The 21,311-nt window shown below is 53.7% G+C and overlaps 1 protein-coding gene across 4 annotated transcripts in view; it reads left to right on the top strand.

Annotated features, from left to right (window-relative positions):
- The first annotated feature begins 1,401 nt into the window (after window positions 1-1,401).
- The window catches only part of LOC116955831 (POU domain, class 2, transcription factor 1), a 117,647-nt gene continuing 97,737 nt past the window's right edge, over window positions 1,402-21,311 (top strand). For 2 of the 4 annotated variants that reach the window (XM_032977154.2, XM_032977151.2), the window contains exon 1: window positions 1,877-2,380. Coding sequence is in view for 2 of the 4 variants with exons in the window: in XM_032977148.2 (XP_032833039.1) it covers window positions 1,558-1,591 (34 nt within the window). In the remaining 2 variants the exon portion in view is untranslated. Of the gene's footprint in view, window positions 1,592-1,876; window positions 2,381-21,311 lie in introns of those variants that run through there. The other 2 variants (XM_032977148.2, XM_032977152.2) reach the window with 2 other exon arrangements.

The following is a 21,311-nucleotide window of genomic DNA, read 5'->3' as shown; positions in this document are numbered from 1 at the left end:
CCGCTCACGGCATCCAACCTCAGTGGCAGCAAACATCTGAACCGGTCCTTGACCCTCATCCCCTAGGTAGACTCAGACTCAAATTAAAACATGGTGCGGTGTGTACACATCAGCACTGGGAAGACAAAGGCGGTCGTGCTGGCGTGGTCCTGGCCACTATACCTCACCTGTGCCGGCTTTAATAATTACACAGCTGGCTCGCTGACAACAGCACTTTGTCCAGCAGTCTGTTAAAGGGTCTAACGTGGTGCATCTTTGTCTCTTTGTGCGTGGGGGTAGGTGTTGTGTATCGTGGAAGCTGCTGTTAGCGAGCACCTATTAAGGCCGGGAACCTGTCCCAACAACGGTCTATTAAATGATATAACTATGCGCGTGTGTAGGGATCTTTGTGTGTGTGTGTGCGGTGGGCAAGTGTCTTCGGATTAGGAGCGGTGGTGCAGTGGTCAGCGCGTAACGATTAGAACCCGGCGACCCGAGCTCGAATCCCGCTCACGGCCCACATCAGTGACGATTATCTGAACCGGTCCTGGGGCCTCTCCCTAAGGTCGACTCAGCCTCAAATGAGCACCTGGTGCGGTGTGCAAACGTCGCCACTGGGGAGACAAAGGCGGTCACCCAACCCCCTGGTGTACCGTGCCGGCCTTCATTGGTGGACCCTAACAGCACTTGTGTGTACCTATGTTGAACTTCTTTCGCACCGTACGTAGCCAACCGTGCTGTTACAGGCGATACAGGGGGCGGGGTGGTAGGTAGGTGCTGTGTATATGTCCATGACGGTGCTGTTGGCGAGCACCTATTAGAGACCGGCCCGTACGGCGCACGAGTTGGTGGGGGGGTTGTGAAGGACGCTGCTGCTACTGGGCACTTGGAGGCAGTCGCCCTCCAACAACAGCGGGGGGCAGGGGGGGGGGCAGAGGAGCGACGCTCACAACAACGAGCGGGGCGGATAAAATGCAGCAAAGTGGCACAGTATGGGGCACAGCTGGTGTGCATCTACCAGTCATCTCAGTCGGCCAACCCATGGCACATGCTGGGTCTGTCCCGTGACCTCCTGCCACCAGCGAGCATTCGACACTTCACGTGGGTAGCCTCAAAGTGCACGTGGCCTGGCACAAGCGCCGAGTGGCGAATGGCGGCGGGCGTGGATAGCCACCGACAGCAGCCTTGTCACAGGCTACACGGAGGTGGGCGGGTGTGGGAGGGGGGTCAGCACGTGCCCTAACAGTCTGTTCGGGCTCTACGGCGTGGGGGTGATGGGGGGAGGCGATGATCTTTGTCTCTTTGTGTGTGCGTGGCGCTGCGTGGTGGTGGTGGTGTCCGCGCGCGCCACCTCGTGGCTCGACGCCCGCCGCTACCCCCCCACCACCCCCCCCCCCGCGCGCGCGCCCCCTGTGTGTGATGTGGTGGTGGTTGTTGGCTTGCTGTGGGTGGCTGCTGCTGCTGCTTTAGTGGTGGTGGTGGTGGTTGGGAGGCCGCCGCTGCCGCTGCTGCTGCCGTGAGCGCCGCTTCCGCCGGGCGGATCTCGCGGCCGCCCGTCGGAAGTGATTGATATTCAAAATGGCGGATCCAGCGACCAAAGATGAAAAGCCAGGTACTAGTTAATTTTTACATATTCATATTTGTCCGCCTCAGCATAATTTATTTAGCGGGGTTAATTTGATTGGGGGGGGGGACCGACGCGACGCGATCGGGCTACTCACCTTCGCCTTGCTAATTTGTTTGCGCCGCCGAAACGACGTCTCTCGTCGCTGGCCGCCCGCGGTGGCGAGGCGAGAGAGAGAGGCAGAGGGCTCCTCCCGGGGGCGGCCGGGGCCGAGGAGACGCAGAGGCGGTCGGGCTGGGCGCGGGGGTGGCGGCGGCGGCATTGTTGTTGTTGTCGTCGTTGTTGGAGGAAGGAGGAGAAGGCAGCAGCAGCAATGCTCGCCAACCAGTGGCTCGCTCGCTCGCCCGCTCACAAAGCTGCTGCTGCTCTCTCCCGCTCCCCGCACTCAAATCTATTTTAATTGCGGCCCCGCCAGCGGCCAATGACAGGCGGCTCGCCAGGGTCGATATTTTAATTGTTTTGATCGAAATCTGGCCGTGGCTCAGCGCTTGCTGCTGCCGCCACTGCCGCCACCGCGCAGCCGAGGCGGGCGGGCGGGAGGAGGCAGTCGCGGCCGGGGTTAGGGGAGGCAGCCCGGGCGACCGTGGCTCCGGGGTCTCGGGGTTCCCGGGCTCCCGGGGCTCCCCGGTCGTCTCGGGCTTCCCGGGTGATGTTGGTCTCGGGCCCTCAGTGGCGGCCGGGCTCCCGGGGCGAACGCGGGTGCCGGGGTCTCGGGCTCTCTCAGGCTTCGGGCCGGGTCGCGTACCCGGGGGTTTGTGAGCGACCCCCGATAGCCCCGTGAGCCCGCCTCGGTTGTTGTTGTTGTTGTTATTGTTGTTGTTACCGTTGATGCCCCCCGCCTCATTATGCTGCCCCCCGCCTCATTATCCTGCCCCCCTCCATGTATTGTTGTTGTGCACCCCCAGCTCTTTCATGTATCACCCGCTTGCACCCTTTGTCAATCCAATGTCCCCCCATTCATGTAATCTCTTGACCCCCATTCTATCCTTTGTCCGCTGCTTAGCGTGCCCCCCACTCTGTCCTTCCGTCCCTACCACCCCCCGCACTCGACTCCGTGCCCCCCATCTCAACCCCCTGTGCCCCCCCACTCTGCCCCCTCCGTCAGTGCCGCACCCCCGTGCCCCCTGTTCCACTCGCCGTGCCCTCCCCCATGGGCCCCCTGTATATGTGTGTGGAGGTCGTCGCGTGAGGCCACCCCCTGATTAGGTTTGTGTTGTAAATTCCGTTATTGGGAGGGGGGGCCGTGATTGATTTGTGTAATATCAGCGGCGCGCGCGCGGTGAGCAATTTGTGTGGGGCGGTGCGAGTGTGCGGGGCAGGTGTGAGTGTGGTGTGAGTGTGGTGTGAGTGTGGTGCAAGGTGTGAGTGTGGTGGTGTGAGTGTGGTGCAAGGTGTGAGTGTGGTGGTGCAAGGTGTGAGTGTGGTGCAAGGTGTGAGTGTGGTGCATGGTGTGAGTGTGGTGCATGGTGTGAGTGTGGTGCAAGGTGTGAGTGTGGTGGTGCAAAGTGTGAGTGTGGTGCAAGGTTTGAGTGTGGTGCAAGGTGTGAGTGTGGTGGTGCAAGGTGTTAGTGTGGTGCAAGGTGATGAGTGTGGTGCAAGGTGATGAGTGTGGTGCAAGGTGTGAGTGTGGTGCAAGGTGTGAGTGTGGTGCAGGTGTGAGTGTGGTGCATGGTGTGAGTGTGGTGCAAGGTGTGAGTGTGGTGCAAGGTGTGAGTGTGGTGCAGGTGTGAGTGTGGTGCATGGTGTGAGTGGTGCAAGGTTTGAGTGTGGTGCAAGGTGTGAGTGTGGTGGTGCAAGGTGTGAGTGTGGTGGTGCAAGGTGTTAGTGTGGTGCAAGGTGTGAGTGTGGTGCAAGGTGTGAGTGAGACCATAGAGTGGTGTGTGGGGTGCCTGTGGCGTTGGTCGGTGTATACGCACACCTGTGCGCCGACACACACACACACACACACCTGTGCACACACGCACACCACACTCACACAAACCACACACGCACAGAGCCACAGGCCATTGCAGAGCGTTAACTCGCACGGGCTGAGCACGGGACCCGGCGCGAACCCAGCCCTGGTGAGCGGTGTCGGCGAGCGCCTAGTAAGGTCGGGAGGCCAGAACCTTTCCCGGCCGCCTTTGTCTTCACAGAGTTCATTGCAATGCACGGTGCGCTGCAGCTCACGACGTGATGGATACCGCTGCCTTGATTTCGCACACATCGCGTGTAGTAACACACAATGTACCACGCACTGTACCCTACACAGAACCACACAGTATCACGCAATACCACAATGTCATATACACAAAACCACACAATACCACGCAATACCACAATGTCATATACACAAAACCACACAATATCACACAATACCACAATGTTCTATACACAGAACCACACAATATCACACAATACCACAATGTTCTATGCACAGAACCACAATATCATGCAATACCACAATGTTCTATACACAAACCGCACAATATCCCGCAATACCACAATGCTCTATACACAGAACCACACAATATCACACAATACCACAATGTTCTATACACAAAACCACACAATATCACACAATACCACAATATTCTATACACATAACCACACAATATCACACAATACCACAATGTTCTATACACAGAACCACAATATCATGCAATACCACAATGTTCTATACACAAAACCACACAATATCCCGCAATACCACAATGTTCTATACACAAAACCACACCCCACATATTAGATTATTACCATATTTAATAACATACACAATGCCGCACACAATACAATGCATAATACAGTAAATATCACCACACCATGGCAAATAATCACACCACACACAGAACCACACAATACAAATAGTAACTTAAACAATACCGGACACGATACCATGCCTAATACCACCACAATACCCCGTGCCACACACCACGCATAATACAACAATTAATAAATACACCACACAATACAAACACCACACAATATCACACATCACGCATAATACAACAATGAATACACCACACAATACACACACCACACTGTACCACAAGCCACACATCATACCACACATCACGCACCATAACTCACACAACACCACAATACCACACACCATGCATAACACCATGCACAGTACATACGCTATACACCCAAAATACATACACAATACACTCACTATAAACAATACATACACACACTACACAAAACAACAGCATGGTATACAATACACACACAACACAGTATACATCAGAATACGCTCACCACAATACTGCACACACCCACCCACTCATACCCACACAGCAAACACATCACACACGGCCACAATACAACACACCCCACACAATACACTAAACCACAATATACACTCATCACACAACGAATCACCACACACTACTCACCACACAATACACACTACAATATACTGATCATACTACACACCGCAATATACAAACCACAGTTTAACACGTAGGCTTTCGCGACCAATATCCATAATAGAGGTTTTTGGGTTAGATCGCGTAAATATATAAATGTATCGTTAAAACCCGCCACCACCCGACACAGCCAACTAGTGAGGGTTGTCACGTAAACAGAACGTGCCAATTCGTCACTAGTACAGCACGAACGAAACGGTAAGACTTCTCCACAAATCTGGCTGTCGCCTGATGAAGCTAGTTGTAATTACTGGCGAAACGTCGTACTCAGATTGTAAATGTTGTGGCTTGGCTCTCCATCACACCGGTTTGCTGTACTAGTGACGAATTGGCCACGTTCTGTTTACGTGACAACCCTTATTAGTTGGCTGTGTCGGGTGGTGGCGGGTTTTAACGACACATATTTACGCGATCTAACCCAAAAACCTCTTATGGATACAAACGACACTTTACACACCACCATACAGTACACTTCACCACACACAATATATATACACACACACACGCAATACACACACGCAATGCACACACACAATACACACACAATACACACACTACACACACAATACACACAATATACACACACTACACACAAAATACACACACAATACACACACAATATACACACACTACACACACAATACACACAATATATACACACACAAAATACACACAATACACACACAATATACACACACTACACACACACAATATACACACAATATACACACACTACACACACAATACACACACTACACACACAATATACACACACTACACACACACAATATACACACACTACACACACACAATACACACTACACACACAATACACACACTACACACACACAATATACACACACTACACACACACAATACACACACGACCACTCCCCTTGCCTTCCCCGCCCCCGCGTTGTATTGGAGTCGGGGTCCAGGGTAGAGCAGTAGGAGGAGCCTGCGTGTGTGTCTGTGTGTGTGTCTGTGTGTGTGTCTGTGTGTGTGTGTCTGTGTGTGTGTCTGTGTGTGTGTCTGTGTGTGTGTGTGCTCAAGTGGGGAGCGATAGTGTAGCGGTTAGCGCGCTGCGCTATGAACCTGGCGAGGTCTACTCAGCCTCAAATGAGTACCTGGTGCGGTGTGTAAACATCGCCACTAGGGAGACAAAGGCGGTTGTTCCGGGCTTCATAGGTGCTCGCTAACAGCACTCGCCCCTACAGTCTGTTACAGGCTATATGGGGGATCTTTGTCTGATCTTTGTGTGCTCAAGGTACACATGGCCTGGCACAAGCGTCGTGGTGACGTCACCGCCACTTAGTGGCGAATGGCGGTTGTTGTTGTGTGTGTGTGTGGCTGTGCGTGCGAGTCTGTGTCTGCGTGTGCGAGTCTGCGTGTGTGTGTGGCTGTGCGTGTGTGTCTGTGTGTGCGAGTCTGTGTGTGTGTCTGTGTGTGCGAGTCTGTGTGTGTGTCTGTGTGTGCGAGTCTGTGTGTGTGTCTGTGTGCGCGAGTCTGTGTGTGTGTCTGTGTGCGCGAGTCTGTGTGTGTGTCTGTGTGCGCGAGTCTGTGTGGTTAACCCGTGCACGTCTCTTCCGCTGCGTTGAGCGCGCATAATGAGCGCCCTGCCCTATGCCTGAGCCTCAATTCCTGTGATTCAGGACAGCCCCCGTGACTTGGGGGAACGTGTGATGTGCGTGTGAACATCGCCACGGGGGAGACAAAGGCGGCCGGGAATGCTGCACCCCCTCGTTTGCCGTACTGGTCTTCATAGGTGCTTTACCTTGCCCCAATAGTCTGTTAACGGTGATATGGAGGATCTTTGTGTGCGTTCAGGGTGTGTGTATGCATGTATGTTAGGTGCGTGCATGTGTGTGCTATCCATGTGTATCCGCGTGTGCGACGCAGTTCACCATTAATAATTAAGTGTGTGCATGCGGGCTGCCCCGCTCCTACGTGTGTGTGCGCACATCACCGCTGTGTCTCTGCGTGTACCGCTGCATGTACTGCTGCGTGTGTGCTACCGCTGCGTGTGTGTGTGCGCATATGTTCTGCTATGGTGGGCATGTCTTGCTCTCCCATCACACACACTCGTCTCTGCTGCCCCCTCTTCTCTGCGTGTCCATGCTGCCGCCGCGCTCGTTATGCGGCACCAGCGCATGCGAAAGCTCGGAGCACTCCCGCGACAGTGCGGGGATGTGCTCCACGTGGCTACCGCCTGTGCTGGGTGTTCCTTGGCTGACCGGAGCTGGGGCGCCGATGTCTTGGGGTGGCTTCACAGCCCAGCCAGCGTGCGCACACACGGATATACAAATACACAGATGCACAAACACAGCACACGGGCTCACACGCAGCACCGATGCAGATACACAGCTATACACAGCACACAGATAGCGCTCACACAGCACACACATAGCGCTGACATACAGCTCACAAGACAGCTCACAGCGCACGCACACAGCTCACACCCAGCGCAAAGTGCGCACACAGCTCCCACACAGCTCGCACACAGCCAGCCTTGGTGGTGATGAGGCTCTGGTTATTGCCTGTGTGTGGTTTTTGGCTGGGGGGGGGGGTGTAGTTGTTGGTTGTGTTTGTTGGCTGGAGGGGATGTGGTTGTCGCTGGGGGTGGCAATTGTTGTTGATGGGGGGGGGGGGTGGTTTGCGGGGTTGTAATTGTAGCAGTTTCAGTGCTTGCCTGGGTCGTTGTGGTTATTGGTTTGTGGTGTGGTTGTTGGTTGGGGGGGTTGTGAGTGAAGTTGACGGGAACAGTGACGACAGTCGTAGCTGCTATAGAGGAGTAGTCATGTAGGAGCAGCTGCAGAGGACCAGCTGCAGAGGAGCAGATATAGAAGAGCTGCCATGAATGAGCAGCTATAGAAGAGCAGATCTAGAGGAGCATCTATGTCGCTCATGGAATGTCACGTAATCACCCAGGAGTCTCCGGTGCTCGGGCTGATTGATCGCGCGATGGATTTGTTTGGCCACTGCCACCCATTCGGGAGGAAAGCGGAGTGCCTGGAGAGAACCCACGTGTACGAGGGGAGTAACACTCGACACCGACGGCCCGGGCCTCCTCGCTCACGCGTACACGCACACCTCCCCAACGCCTGTCCCACCCATCCGGGAACTCACCGGGCTCCACCCGACGAGATGGGGGATGCATTGCTGGGTGACAAGGTGACATTATGGGTCCCCTAGGCTGAACAAACCGCTCCGAAATGTTTAGTCACATGTCGTGAAGAGCCGTACCTTGGCTCGCCAGGAGAAGGCAGTAAAGCAAAGTGTAGACTAATCTCCATCTGTTCCAACAACTCCCTTCCTGCGGACGTTGAGGAGGAGCCGATACTCTGGCTTTCCAGGTGAAGGTTGCCTCTGAATGATTATTTGTTTTTTTTATGTGAGCCTGTAGGTCTCCACATACGCCTGTGGGTCTCTTTGCAAGTCTCTGTCTCCACGTGTGTCTATGGCTCGCGAGATAAGGTGATACAGAAAAATGTGGATTCCACTTGTTCTCTCTGTATGGGATAAGAGTGTTTCTCCCCAGCATACATGGGGTTTTCTCCAGTTGCTCCATTTTCCTTCCATGTGCCAAGAACACATTTTGAAACGTGGAGGACCGCAGAGCTTTCGGGTAAAATGTGATGCCGGCTCCCCAAATGGCTGCTACTGCTGCCACTTGCCCATGGTTCTTCCTCGTGCGTCCGAGTCGTCCCATCTCCACGAGAGTGAGCTAATCCCCGAGTGTGATGGCGACGCGGCGTTATTATGATGATGACATTGTGGGTGCAGTATGAACGCTTGCCTTGCTCTTTGATTGTTCGGTTTTGAACCGAGTCAACCCCCAGGCTGCGCCAAGGTCAGCCCGGGTCATGCGTGGGCCCGGAACCTGCCTCGGGAACGTCTGTGCTCTCCCCTGATCTCCCCTCTCTCAGGCCTTAATATCATCATCATCATTAAAGACCAAAATAGGAGGATTTCTCCACAACTCTGTCTGTTGCTTGATGAGGCTGGTATGTAATTACCGGTGAAACCTCAAATTGTAAATGTTTTGGGTTTACTCTTCACAACGGTGTGCTGAACTAGTAATGAATTGACATGTTTGTTTACTTGACAAACCTTACTTATTGGCTGTGTCGGGTGGTGGCAGATTTAATGACATTTATATTTACGCGATCTAACCCAAAAAACATCTGATGGCTTATCATTATCACTGTTACTACTCCGCTTGTTTGCCCACTCTTTCAACAGGGTCCTGCCTAATTCATACATATGTAGTGTCAGTGATTCGGAGACAAGGCTTTCCAGGAGGCACCTTCTTTATTTAACAAGTCCACACTTCACAGATTCGTCCTTGCACTGTCCATAGTCGCCTAGCCTACCCTAACCATGTAACACTGATGGTGCTGACTGAAACAGCCAACCACTATCTGGCCGCGCAATATCCAGCGAAGACGACAGCGACGACGAGACGAGTCCACTCCCAGCAGCGGTAGCCCTGAGCTGCCGCTCTCAGCTCCTTTTATGCTACCACCGCGGCCTGGCTCCGCCCTGACCGCGCCTCCCTTCTGGAACCCGCTAGCAGGTTCCAGGGGCCTCCAGATGGGGTCCTCCGTGACCCTTACCCCAGTTCCTCTACTCAGCCAACACCCCATACACGCCCTCACCGGTGTGTGTACTTTCCATCCACCACAGTTGCCGCTGCTGTCCACCAGCCGGCGCTATTACTCTACACATACATACAACTCTGCCTAATTATTTTGCAGTTAGGGTGACGTTCTTACTGCTGTGTGTGGTCCCTATTGAGTAATCTGCAGGTATTTTTTCAGCGTTGGGGATGCTTTGGCTCGATAACAGGGACATTGTGTGTTTTTGTTCCATTCTCCGCTCACGCATGATGGCAGCAACGGGTTCAGGAACTCAATGCCAATGTCTGGTTCTGCTGTTGGCCATGACGAGAGGGCTTTACTATTTGTACGTATGTTGAAACTTGTTTTGCACCGTACGTAGCCAATCGTGCTAATCGAAGGTGTGGGCGGAACAAACTAAACACAAAAAGCAGTTCTGAAGAAATGAGTTGCCAATTTATATTTAAATGTGCATAGCTCCAGCGCATGTGTGGGACACCTGGTGGTCACCTGGTGGTTTGTCTGCAGGTTGTCCATCTTTTTATTGAAGACGCTGGTCTCGGTCGATAGTTTGGGTTACATGGCCACATCACTTCGATGGCTTGTCTTTAATGTATCTCTGAGTCTATGGGCTTACTATATGATCCAAAGTTTGGGGTGTAATGGTCACAATCGCCCCGTGGCTTGTGTCTTTAATTTTGCATTCATGAAGGAGATGTCCACAGCCAGGAGGAGGTGTGATGATTGATGATGTTTGCCACTCGATTGAGGTGTTTGTTGAGCTCTGGTTGTGCCGTGGGCGCGTGTATGCATGTCTGTACGTGTCTGTACGTGCGTGTGTACCAGTCCTGGGCCTCTCCTGGGTCGACTTGGCCTCAAATGATGTGTAAACATCGCCTCTAGGGAGACAAAGGCGGCCAGGCCGTTGTGCTGGCCACCTGCCTCCTCATGTGCCATTCCGGCCTTCATAGGTGCTACTCAATGCTAGCAGCACTTGCCCTCAAGGTCTTAAGGCTATATGGGGGATCTTTGTTAGTGATCTACAGTGTGGTGAGTGGGTGAGCAAGTGAGTGGGTGACTATACGTGGGGAGCTTCACACATGTTAGGCTGCCTGAGTGGATTTCTGATAATTTGACGACGTGATGTACGCGGGAGACGAACGAGCCGTCGATGGACCCGACGCGGCGTTGTCGCCCAATTTACGTCGAAGCCGGCGTTTGAGGGCGGGAGACGATCTTACTCGGGACGGGAGTCCGCATCCCGGTTCGTGCCCTGCGTGCAGCACGTTCAGCCGAGCAGCAGCGCTGTCCGGCGGTAAAGCGTCACGTGCGTCACTGCCGCAGCAGTGGTGACGTGGCTCAGAGATGTTAACTACCTCGCATGATATACAGGATTCGGGTGGGTTCGATCCCAACCGTGACGCCCGTTGTATGTTTGGAGTTTGCATATTCTCTCTCCCCGTGGTCACGTGGATTTTTCTGCAGATCCTCCGGTTTTTCCCCTCCACATTTGGAATCAACAACATGCCTTTAGAGTATTTGGCTGCTATCAATTATTTCCACAGGATGAGCCACTTAGTCGTGCTATCATTGTGTTAGCCAGCTCACTTCTAAATGAGAGCTATATAGCAGCTCAGTGGGCCTTAACTGGTATAGTAAACAAAAAATGTTTTAGCCGCAGCACGACGACGGCGCACGCGGAGAGATTCAAATTTTTGCCGCGCTAATCGTTGGATCGGATCGTTGAGCAATCTCAATTACCGGCGCCGCCAGTGCCGTCGCGCCGGGGAGGTCAATGGCGCTAAATGCGAATTGAGGTGCCGACGGCTCGATTACGATCTCGGAGAGCCGCGGGGGGGGCGGGCGAGCGACGGTTATTTGATTTTTAATTGAACTCATTAGGGCACCCGGAGACAGCCGCCCTACCCTGAGCACGCACACACGGGGTTGGGGTGGGGGGGGCTGCAGTCATGAGTGGCGGGAGGGGCCACGCGATGGACGGAGCCCACGTCCTGTCGGGCTGGGCCCGAGGGTTTTTGTTGTTGCTGTGACCATCATTGTCAGGTTTTGGTGGTCCCCGTAACGTCTATTACAAATGTAGTAGATGAAGAGTTTGTAGCGTCTTCTTTGGTTCTTTCGGTAAAGTCACGTAGAATGAGAATAAAATAATAAATTGATAAAATAAAATAACACAATAATATTCTCACGACGTTTCGGCCACAACACAAGTGGCCTTCATCAGGTGAAGGGGACGAGACTGTCTGGAGGACAGCGCTGGAGCGAGAAAGCCACGCTGAGATCACGACCTTTAAGCTGTGTGAGAAGAAACAAAGCGCCTTGACAAAGGAATTAGCATATAATTTAGCATTGAAATCGCTGAGTGATTAGCTTGTGACTGGTCACAGAAAAGGCTATGTTAAAGTTAAAGCATACACATCCGCAAAGGCACCCCTTGACAAAGGAATTAGCATAGAATTTAGCATTGAAATAGCTAAGTTAAAGTATACACATCCGCAGAGGCACTCCTTGACAAAGGAATTAGCATAGAATTTAGCATTGAAATAGCTGAGTGATTAGCTTGTAACTTGTCACAGAAATAGCTATGTTAAAGTCAGAGCATATACATTCACCGAGGCACCTAGTACAAATCAAACAGGAGAATTTAGCATTGAAATAACTAGGCGAATTTAGCATTGAAATAACTGAGTGATTAGCTTGTGACTGGTCACAGAAATGGCTATGTTGAAGTTAAGGCCTACACATCTGAGCTATTCAGAGTAACTGGGTATACAATACAATATATAATGAATACTATATAGTGAACCAATAAAACATACTAAAATATAAATTACCTCAATGTTATCAATACATCTTCTTTGGTTCTTTCGGTAAAGTCACGTAGAATGAGAATAAAATAATAAATTGATAAAATAAAATAACACAATAATATTCTTACGACGTTTCGGCCACAACACAAGCGGCCTTCATCAGGTGAAGGGAGCGAGACTGTCTGGTAGGACAGCGCTGGAGCGCTGGAGCGCTGTCCTACCAGACAGTCTCGCTCCCTTCACCTGATGAAGGCCGCTTGTGTTGTGGCCGAAACGTCGTGAGAATATTATTGTGTTATTTTATTTTATCAATTTATTATTTTATTCTCATTCTACGTGACTTTACCGAAAGAACCAAAGAAGATGAATCATTGCAGTCACGAAAGCTTTAAATCGAAAGTTATCAATACACTCTATATTCTCCAATCAGCTAAGCTACCAACAATAAGTCGTTATATATCACAATTCTATATGGCGAAAAATGGGTGGATTCTTACCCTCAACTTTAGCAAGTAAGAATCCACCCACAAGCTAATCACTCAGCGATTTCAATGCTAAATTATATGCTAATTCCTTTGTCAAGGCGCTTTGTTTCTTCTCACACAGCTTAAAGGTCGTGATCTCAGCGTGGCTTTCTCACTCCAGCGCTGTCCTCCAGACAGTCTCGTCCCCTTCACCTGATGAAGGCCGCTTGTGTTGTGGCCGAAACGTCGTGAGAATATTATTGTTATTTTATTTTATCAATTTATTATTTTATTCTCATTCTACGTGACTTTACCGAAAGAACCAAAGAAGATGAATCCTTGCAGTCACGAAAGCTTTAAATCGAAGTTTGTAGCGTCTTCTCGAATTGAGCGGCAAGGTTATTTACTGCGAAGGCTTGGGGAGTGGCGGAACAGAAACGATGATGACTACGATGATGATGATGGTGGAGGAGGGAATTTTAGAGTGGAGCAGTGCTAGGGAAGAAGCAGAGAGAAGCGAGGTCACCTGCACAGTGGTTTAGTAGGTGAGAGAGTGGGGAGTGGTCGTGTAGGGCTAGCGTGGTGGTTAGCGCACTGTGCTGTCACTCAAGTTCGATTTCTGCTCACGACCAACAACTGTTTGAGCCGGTGCTGGGTCTCCCTTTGATCCACTCAGACGTAAAAATGCGTACCTGGTGCCGTGTGTAAACGTCAACACTATGGAGAATAAGGGTGAAGTGTTCGCCACCCATTCCCTCGTGCATCGTGTCGGCCTTCATAGCTGCTTGCAAACAGCATTTGCACCAACAGTCTGTTAAAGGCTCGATATGCGATTTTTGTCTTTGCAAGTGTGTGAGGTGAGCGGGCGAGTGTGGCGGGCGAGTGTGTGAGGCGGTCGAGTGTGGCAGGCAAGTGTGTGAGGCGGGCGAGCAGGCGAGTGAGCGGGCAAGCGTGGTGATCGGGTGAGTGTGTACGGCGAGCGACTTGGCGGTGACGTGGACACAGCTTGCAGAGGTTCGCGGTTCAAATCTGATCCCCGCCCTGGTGTCCTCCACGCCGTATTTTCATGCACCCATTGCTTCGCTCACAGCGGATGTTGTATGCCAGCGTCACGAATCCAAATTTACTACACCTCCGTACGGTGCGAAAGAAGTTCAACATACATACCCACCGTGTCCGACCCATCCCTACCTCCTCCTTCACCCTACACACCGTGTTCCACCCATACCTATCTCCTGCTCCACCCCGCACACCGTGTCCCACCCATCCCTAGCTCCTCCTCCACCCTGCACTCGATTGAGATCACACACAGAGCAAGCAGCAATGATCATTAACCCTTACTGGGCAGCAAGACTATCCCCCGCTCACAGGCCGGCTGCTGGGTCACCTTGTGATGCACAGGGACAGCTGCCAATGGGGGGAGGGGGTGCCCTCGGCTCGACCAGGCAGCAGCGGAGTACAAGTTGTTGGCGCCCGGTTCTTGACTGCTTTGCTTGCAGCTTTGTCTTTGGCGGGACGACGTCCCCGAGATACCCTGGTCTCGTTCAGTCACCTCCCAGTCCCATACAAATCTCGGAAGCCTCACACAGGCCTCACACAAGCCTCACACAAACCCGAGCCTGATGTGCGGGTGATCACCAGAGGGCTTGCCAGGTACCGTTTGCTCAGGTGTTGCAAGGCTGTGCCGGGCGTCGCCGCCCCCTCGTGTCGTTTGCGCCCCTGGGATTCTCTGGCGCGGTCTCCGGTTTCCTTCCCACGTAAAAGTCAGCACGGCTCGCGAACATGGTCGGACAGACATCCCGAATGCTGTGCTTAATTAAGGTCGTTTTTGTTTGGATTAGATCGCATAAATATAAATGTGTCGTTAACCCACCACCACCACCACCACCCGACCACAGCCAATCAGTAAAGGTTTGTCACGGAAACAAAACGTGCCAATTAGTTACTACTTGAGCCCACCAGTCGCGTCTTGGAAGAGTAAATTCACGACATTTACAAATTTAAGTACTGTCACGTTTCGCTGGTAATTGATATCCAGCATCATCGGGCGATTTTTGCGAGCAATAATTTTGGTCGCGAAAGCCGACGTGTTATCCTGAATGCTGAGGGGGGGGGACACCCTCCTGAAAACAAGTACTGAGACTCGGAAGAGTGGACAATTTGGCATGACGGATTTTGTAGGAACACTCGTAGGGCTTTAGTGACTGATTTTTTTGTCAGATTGCCGCTGTGTCATAACGCCCTCCTCCACCCGACACAGCCAATGAATAACGTTGTCACGTGGGGAACAATTGTGGCAAATTTACTGCTGCTTCCCGTATATACTGCAGAGCACGCCGTTTACGCTGGAGAGTGATCCAAACACTTTTAATCATTGGGTACTACCTTTCACTGGTAGTTAAGTAGGTGCGACACTCACACTCCCTCACCGCTCCCTCACCTCACTGGTGTGCTCTCCATGGCTGGCATCACAAGGACATTTGAACAATTTGGCCACTTCCTGATCGTGCGCGCTCCGGCATTTCCGCTGCGCTTTCTGACATTACCAGTGTGCTTTCTGACATTACCAGTGTGCTTTCTGACATTACCAGTGTGCTTTCTGACATTACCAGTGTGCTTTTCCAGCATTACTTGTGTGCTGTGCTCTCCGGCATTACCGGTGGTGCTGGAGCAGTATTAAAATGGGCACGTTTCGTTCGTCACGCGAAAACTTAATACATTTTCTGTCGGGTGGACGAGGGTGCCGCCGACACTGCGTGTTCCTTGCGCGCCGATCTATTGCCAATCGCCGTTTGTGAGCCGTGTGTGCTCGCACGGAGGGGCGGAGCGCCGGTGCTCATTCGTCAGGCACGGTGAGGGCCGCCGCTGCGCTCGCGTCCCGCAGCAGCGCTGCCTGCACGAGCAGCAGCAGCTGTGTGCAGGCGCTACCCCCTTCCTCCGACCCCTCTCCCCTGACCCCCTGACCCCGAGCACCCCACCCTGGGTTCCCCCCACCCTGACCCCCCACCCCTCGGCATCTGTAGGTCATGGCTGCTGCTGCTACTGCGGTGGCCGCACACCGTGGGATGAATAGCGTCTCGGGTCGTTAGGGATATTTTCTGAGCATGTATCTCGAGGGTGTGCGTGTGTGCGTGCACGTACGTGTTTGCATGAGTCTGTCTCCAAGGCGCGTGTCTACGTGGATGTGTACGTGTGTGTGTGTGTGTGCATGCGTGTGTGCATGTGTGTGTGTGTCTCCAGGGCGCATGTCTACGTGGGTATGAACGTGTGTGCATGCGTGTGTGCATGTGTGTGTGTGCCTCCAGGGCGTGTGTGTCGATGGGCCGGGGTCATAAGGTCATGGTTATTGTTCAGTGACAGCTGTAGCCTTGCCCTCACTGCACCCTCACCGCTCCATCACCTCGCCCTCACCGCTGTCTCGCCTCACCCTAACAGGGGCCCTGGTACTGCAAGTAAACAGACATGGACTCCACTTAGATGGGTGAGAGCCCCGAGGCTGGTGTGTGTGTGTGTCGCTGGTGTGTGTGTCGCACATAAACTTGGAGGTTGGGAACAGGAGGATGACGTAGTGATGGGTGGGGCACGGTGTGTAGGGTAGAGGAGGAGGTAGGTATGGGTGGGGCATTGTGTGTAGGGTGGAGGACGAGGTAGTGGTGGGTGGGACACGGTGTGGGGTTGAGGAGGAGGTGGGGATAGGTGGGACACGGTGTGGAGGAGGAGCTAGTGATGGGTGGGACACAGTGTGCAGAGTGGAGGAGGAGCTAGTGATGGGTGGGACACGGTGTGTCAGGTGGAGGAGGAGCTAGTGATGGGTGGGACACGGTGTGTCAGGTGGAGGAGGAGGTAGTGATGGGTGGGACACGGTGTGTCAGGTGGAGGAGGAGCTAGTGATGGGTGGGACACGGTGTGTCAGGTGGAGGAGGAGCTAGTGATGGGTGGGACACGGTGTGTCAGGTGGAGGAGGAGCTAGTGATGGGTGGGACACGGTGTGCAGGGTGGAGGAGGAGCTAGTGATGGGTGGGACATGGTGTGTCAGGTGGAGGAGGAGCTAGTGATGGGTGGGACATGGTGTGTCAGGTGGAGGAGGAGGTAGTGATGGGTGGGACACGGTGTGCAGGGTGGAGGAGGAGCTAGTGGTAGGTGGGACATGGTGTGGGGTTAAGGAGGAGGTGGGGATAGGTGGGACACGGTGTGTGGGGTAGAGGAGGAGCTAGTGGTGGATGGGACACGGTGTGTAGGAGGAGGTGGGGATAGGTGGGACACGGGGTGGAGGAGGAGGTGGGGATAGGTGGGACACGGTGTGTGGGGTGGAGGAGGAGGTCAGATCGCTGAGACCGATATTGGAGTGGCACCCAGATTTCGGCGACGAAGGGAAGAGGAGACCTAAAGCCGTGCGGTGGGAGATTGTGAGAGGGGGAGACTGATAGCTGTTATTTGAGGTCAAGCTGAACTGAACAGGACTTGCAGGGTGGTGGTGGTACTGCAGTGGCAATGCTCGCACCTCACAGCAAGACGTTTCTTGAGTTTGATTCCCAAATCAGGTGCCTTCTCTGTGTGAAGTTTGTGCATCCTCTCTGCGATCTTTAGTGTGTGAGTGTAAGAGTGAGTACGTGGAAATTATATCTGCTACAGATAAAAGGGGAGGCTGAATCGATGTACAGGTGCGGTTTTGGGATGTCTTCCTGTTGGTCAGTCATGTAATGTGTGGATGATCTGGTCATTTTTGGTCATCCTGGTCATCCTCGCAGCAGTGTTTGGCTAACCATCAAACAAAGACGGTGGTCACCCCAACACGCTTTCGGATGCGCTTCTGCTGCCATCTGGAATGCTCTCTGGAGCTATGCACTTTTAAATCTACATTGAAAACTGATTTCTTTATAACTGCTTTTTTGTGTTTCGTTTGTTCTCCTTCCTCCGCACCTCTGATTAGCACGGTTGGCTACGTACGGTGAAAAAGCAGTTCAACATACATCTGGTAATTTCTGCTCACTGAGTTGGAGACGCAACTTCTGAAGCTGGAGTGTACAACTAAAGAAATGGAGCCTTACTATCAGTCCCACCAAAACCTAAGCTCCCTCCACTCCCCAGGAGTGATGGGGCAGTTGTGGAGAGAGTGGAGAAGTTTTCGTACCTGCTTATGACTGGCTCCAGTTTCACAGCAGAGGCCTCAGCCATTATCTTTTCATCAGCTCCGTAATGCTGCCGTGTGGAAACTACATTGTCACTCCACACGAAGCTCCGGGTCTTTTTAGCCACAGCTATGACGTCCCTTCTCTATTCTTGTGAAACGTGGACCCCTCTCATGGAACAGCTGTGCAGGTTTTAAACATTTAGGCTGGCCTGTCTACGATCCATCCTGGGTTTTACCAGGCTGGATTGTGTGAGGAACTCACAATGCTTGAAAGATCTAGACACATTCCCATCAGTGAGCCCCTGCGGCAGGCAAGACTGCATTGGCTGGGTCATGTAGCCCGCATGCCCCATGCATAGCATGCCCATGCAACTTCTGTTTGGCTCGATAAAGGGGGCTAAACGGGCACGATACTGGTTGGAGAAGAGATGGAGGATGTGGAGCTGAGTGGACTTTCCCGGTGACTTACCAGTGGCGTCAAGATCGGCCTCTATGGAGGAGGCTCGTCAAGGATGCTCCCGGGCAGTTCTAGGCAGTCGCTCCCTAACAATAGCGGAGAGCAGAGGAGCAATGCTCACAACAACGAGCGGAGTGACAGGCAGCTAAAACGTAGCACGTTTTGAGAACAGGTTTTGCATCTGCCAGTCGTCTGTCAACCCATGGCACCTGAGCCTGTCCCATGACCTGTCGGCAAGCCTTCCGACACTTCACGTGGCCTCGGAATGCACCTGGCCTGGCACAAGCATGGTGGTGACATCACGGCCACTTAGTGGCGAATGGCGGCTGTTGTTGAGTGTGTAGGTTTGTGTGTGTGTGTGTGTGCCGCTGTGTTGTCGCTCCATGCGTGTGTGGAGGCGCAGATTGCTCTGCGTCGCTCTGAGCAGCGCATGCCGCCAATGCAGTCGCAGCTCCTAGCGTCCATCCCTCCCCCCACACCCTAGCTCGCTCTCATAGCTAAAATAACAATTCTACTATTACTACTTACGGATAGCTATACTCAATCATTCTGCATTTATATATCTGTACAGTGCTCGCATCCGTTGCCTCTGCAACTCAAAGCGCCCTTGCATCATCACTTCTCATCCTCAAGAATTCGAAGGGTACCCCCAGTGGCAGCGGTCCCTGTGCAGTAGTCTGGCAGTAGGGGGCGATGATTGCTTACCGTACGGTGCGCGTAGTCGCAACTGAGTAATTCGCGGCTCTCGTTAGAATATACGTCACGGGATCTCTTAATGTCCCCTATGAGCGAAGCGGACGGTTTACTGCGCACCACGGCAGCGTTGACCAGGGCGGCCTGCTGGAGTTTTAATCCACCACAAAGCTCTAAAATAAGCGGTGAACGAGCCGCTGCTACCGGGCCACGTCGTGCTGCGGAGGCACGCCTGCATGGCGCAGTCGGCACTGGGGTGCGGGTGGAGGGCTGGCGCCCCGCGAGTCCCTCACAAGCGTCGCTGGCAATTAGCGGAGCGGGTTACGGGCGGTCTTGTACATATGTCGAACTTTTTTCGCACCATACATAGCCAAGCGTTCTAATTGGAGATGCGGAACGGCCACGAACGAGTGGGGTCTGGGCCGAGTCTGTGGAGGAGGAGGATGGTGCGGAGCGGTGCGGAGCGCCGAAGGCGATTTGGCCCGTCCCGGTTGCTGCGCGACGAGCGGAGGGCCGTCCAACCTGCGCGCCGTCGTGCGCCACCCGCTCCAAAATACATTTTCATTTACGTGCGCTCGGCAGTGGCAGAGTTAATAAACGACGGCGCTGGTGAGCGCATGCGCAGCGCGCCGCTGATGAGGCCGGACCGTGATGTATGGGGGCCGGGGCGCCACCGGGGCTGACGGGGCGCGCGCATGCGCGGCGGCGCCTCTCTTCATCTGCAACTATTGATTTTTCCCCCCATTTCCAATTCGCCAAGAAGCTCCTGCTGCCGTGCGCCGTCTGGGGACCCGCGGCTGCCATCATCCCGTGCTCCGCGCCACGGAAAGAGGAGGAGGGGGGGAGCAAGAGACAAAAAAACGGGGAAAAGCAGAGACAAAAAAAACACAGCCCGGGCTAAACCCCCACCGCACAGCAATCGACAACAATGCACCCCGCACACACACACCCCGCACACACACCCCACACACACCGCGCACGCACACTCCGCACACACACACCCCACACACACACACTCCGCACACACACACCCCACACACACACACACCCCCCACACACACACACACCCCACACACACCCACACCCCACCCACACCCAGCACACCCTAACCCACACATACACCGCATATCCCCCACACACCCTGCACACACACACACCTCGCGCACAGCGCACTCCCCGTGCACCCCGCACACATTCCCCACCTGGTGATGGTGCGGTGGTGGCGGTGGTGGCGGTGGTGCTGGTGGCGATTGTGGCGATTGTGGTGTCACATCGCACGCGCGTTTCTGGACTTTGCGATATTATTTTTTTTTGCCCCGTGCAGGGTTTTTTTGTTTTACCGGCGGGGTGTGAAGGATCGGCGCGGTGTGACCTTGGTGTTTGCAGGGTGTGCGCGCTCGCGCACGGAGGGGGCGATGGGGGGGAGCACGGGACGGCTCCGTCGCCCACTCCCCTCCCGCCCCCTCCCACCACGCCACACACTCTGATAAATCCTGCACAATGGCTGACAGGTGCCTGAGTGGCAGCGGCGCGGCAGGCGAGATTAAAGTCCCAGCCGTGCGCTGCCTTGCCCTGCCGCGTAACCACCGCAATCTCTCGCTCGCAATCGCGGCACAACACCGCGCTCTCCACGCGCTCGCCCCGCGCCCGCCCGCTCTCGCCACCAAGCCACTGCTCACTCCCCTTTTGTGATGGCGGTGGCTGCCACTGTTTAATTTAGTTTTTTGCACACCGTTGCGGCGAGGGTCCCACTTGCTCTCTCTCTTCGTCTGGCGGTAATTTGCGGCGGCGGTGGGGACAATGCCGGGTGGCCCGCCGAGCTCGGCCTTGAGGGAGCCTCGCCTCTGGCTCTGGGCTCCGGCCTCTTTTGTCTGTGGCGGTGGCCTTGACCGGGTCGTCGCGGCCACCGCAGCCGGCAGGAAGAGGAGGGAGCCGCCGCCACTGCGTTCCAGCTGGGGTTTTTTTAATTGTGCCGCACGTGAATGGGAGCGGGGGAGACCTCTGCGGCTCGCTCGGGCTCTCTCTCTCGCCCACTCGCTCACCCGCCGTCCCTGCATCTGTGAGCGAGCAGTCTGCACAGCACGCGCAGCAAAATTGTGCGCATGT

Source organism: Petromyzon marinus, chromosome 62 (genome assembly GCF_048934315.1).
Source record: "Petromyzon marinus isolate PM22_M1 ecotype Great Lakes invasive population chromosome 62, UKy_Petmar_22M1.pri1.0, whole genome shotgun sequence".
Taxonomy (NCBI): domain Eukaryota; kingdom Metazoa; phylum Chordata; class Hyperoartia; order Petromyzontiformes; family Petromyzontidae; genus Petromyzon; species Petromyzon marinus.
This window is presented reverse-complemented; position numbering and strand designations above follow the sequence as displayed.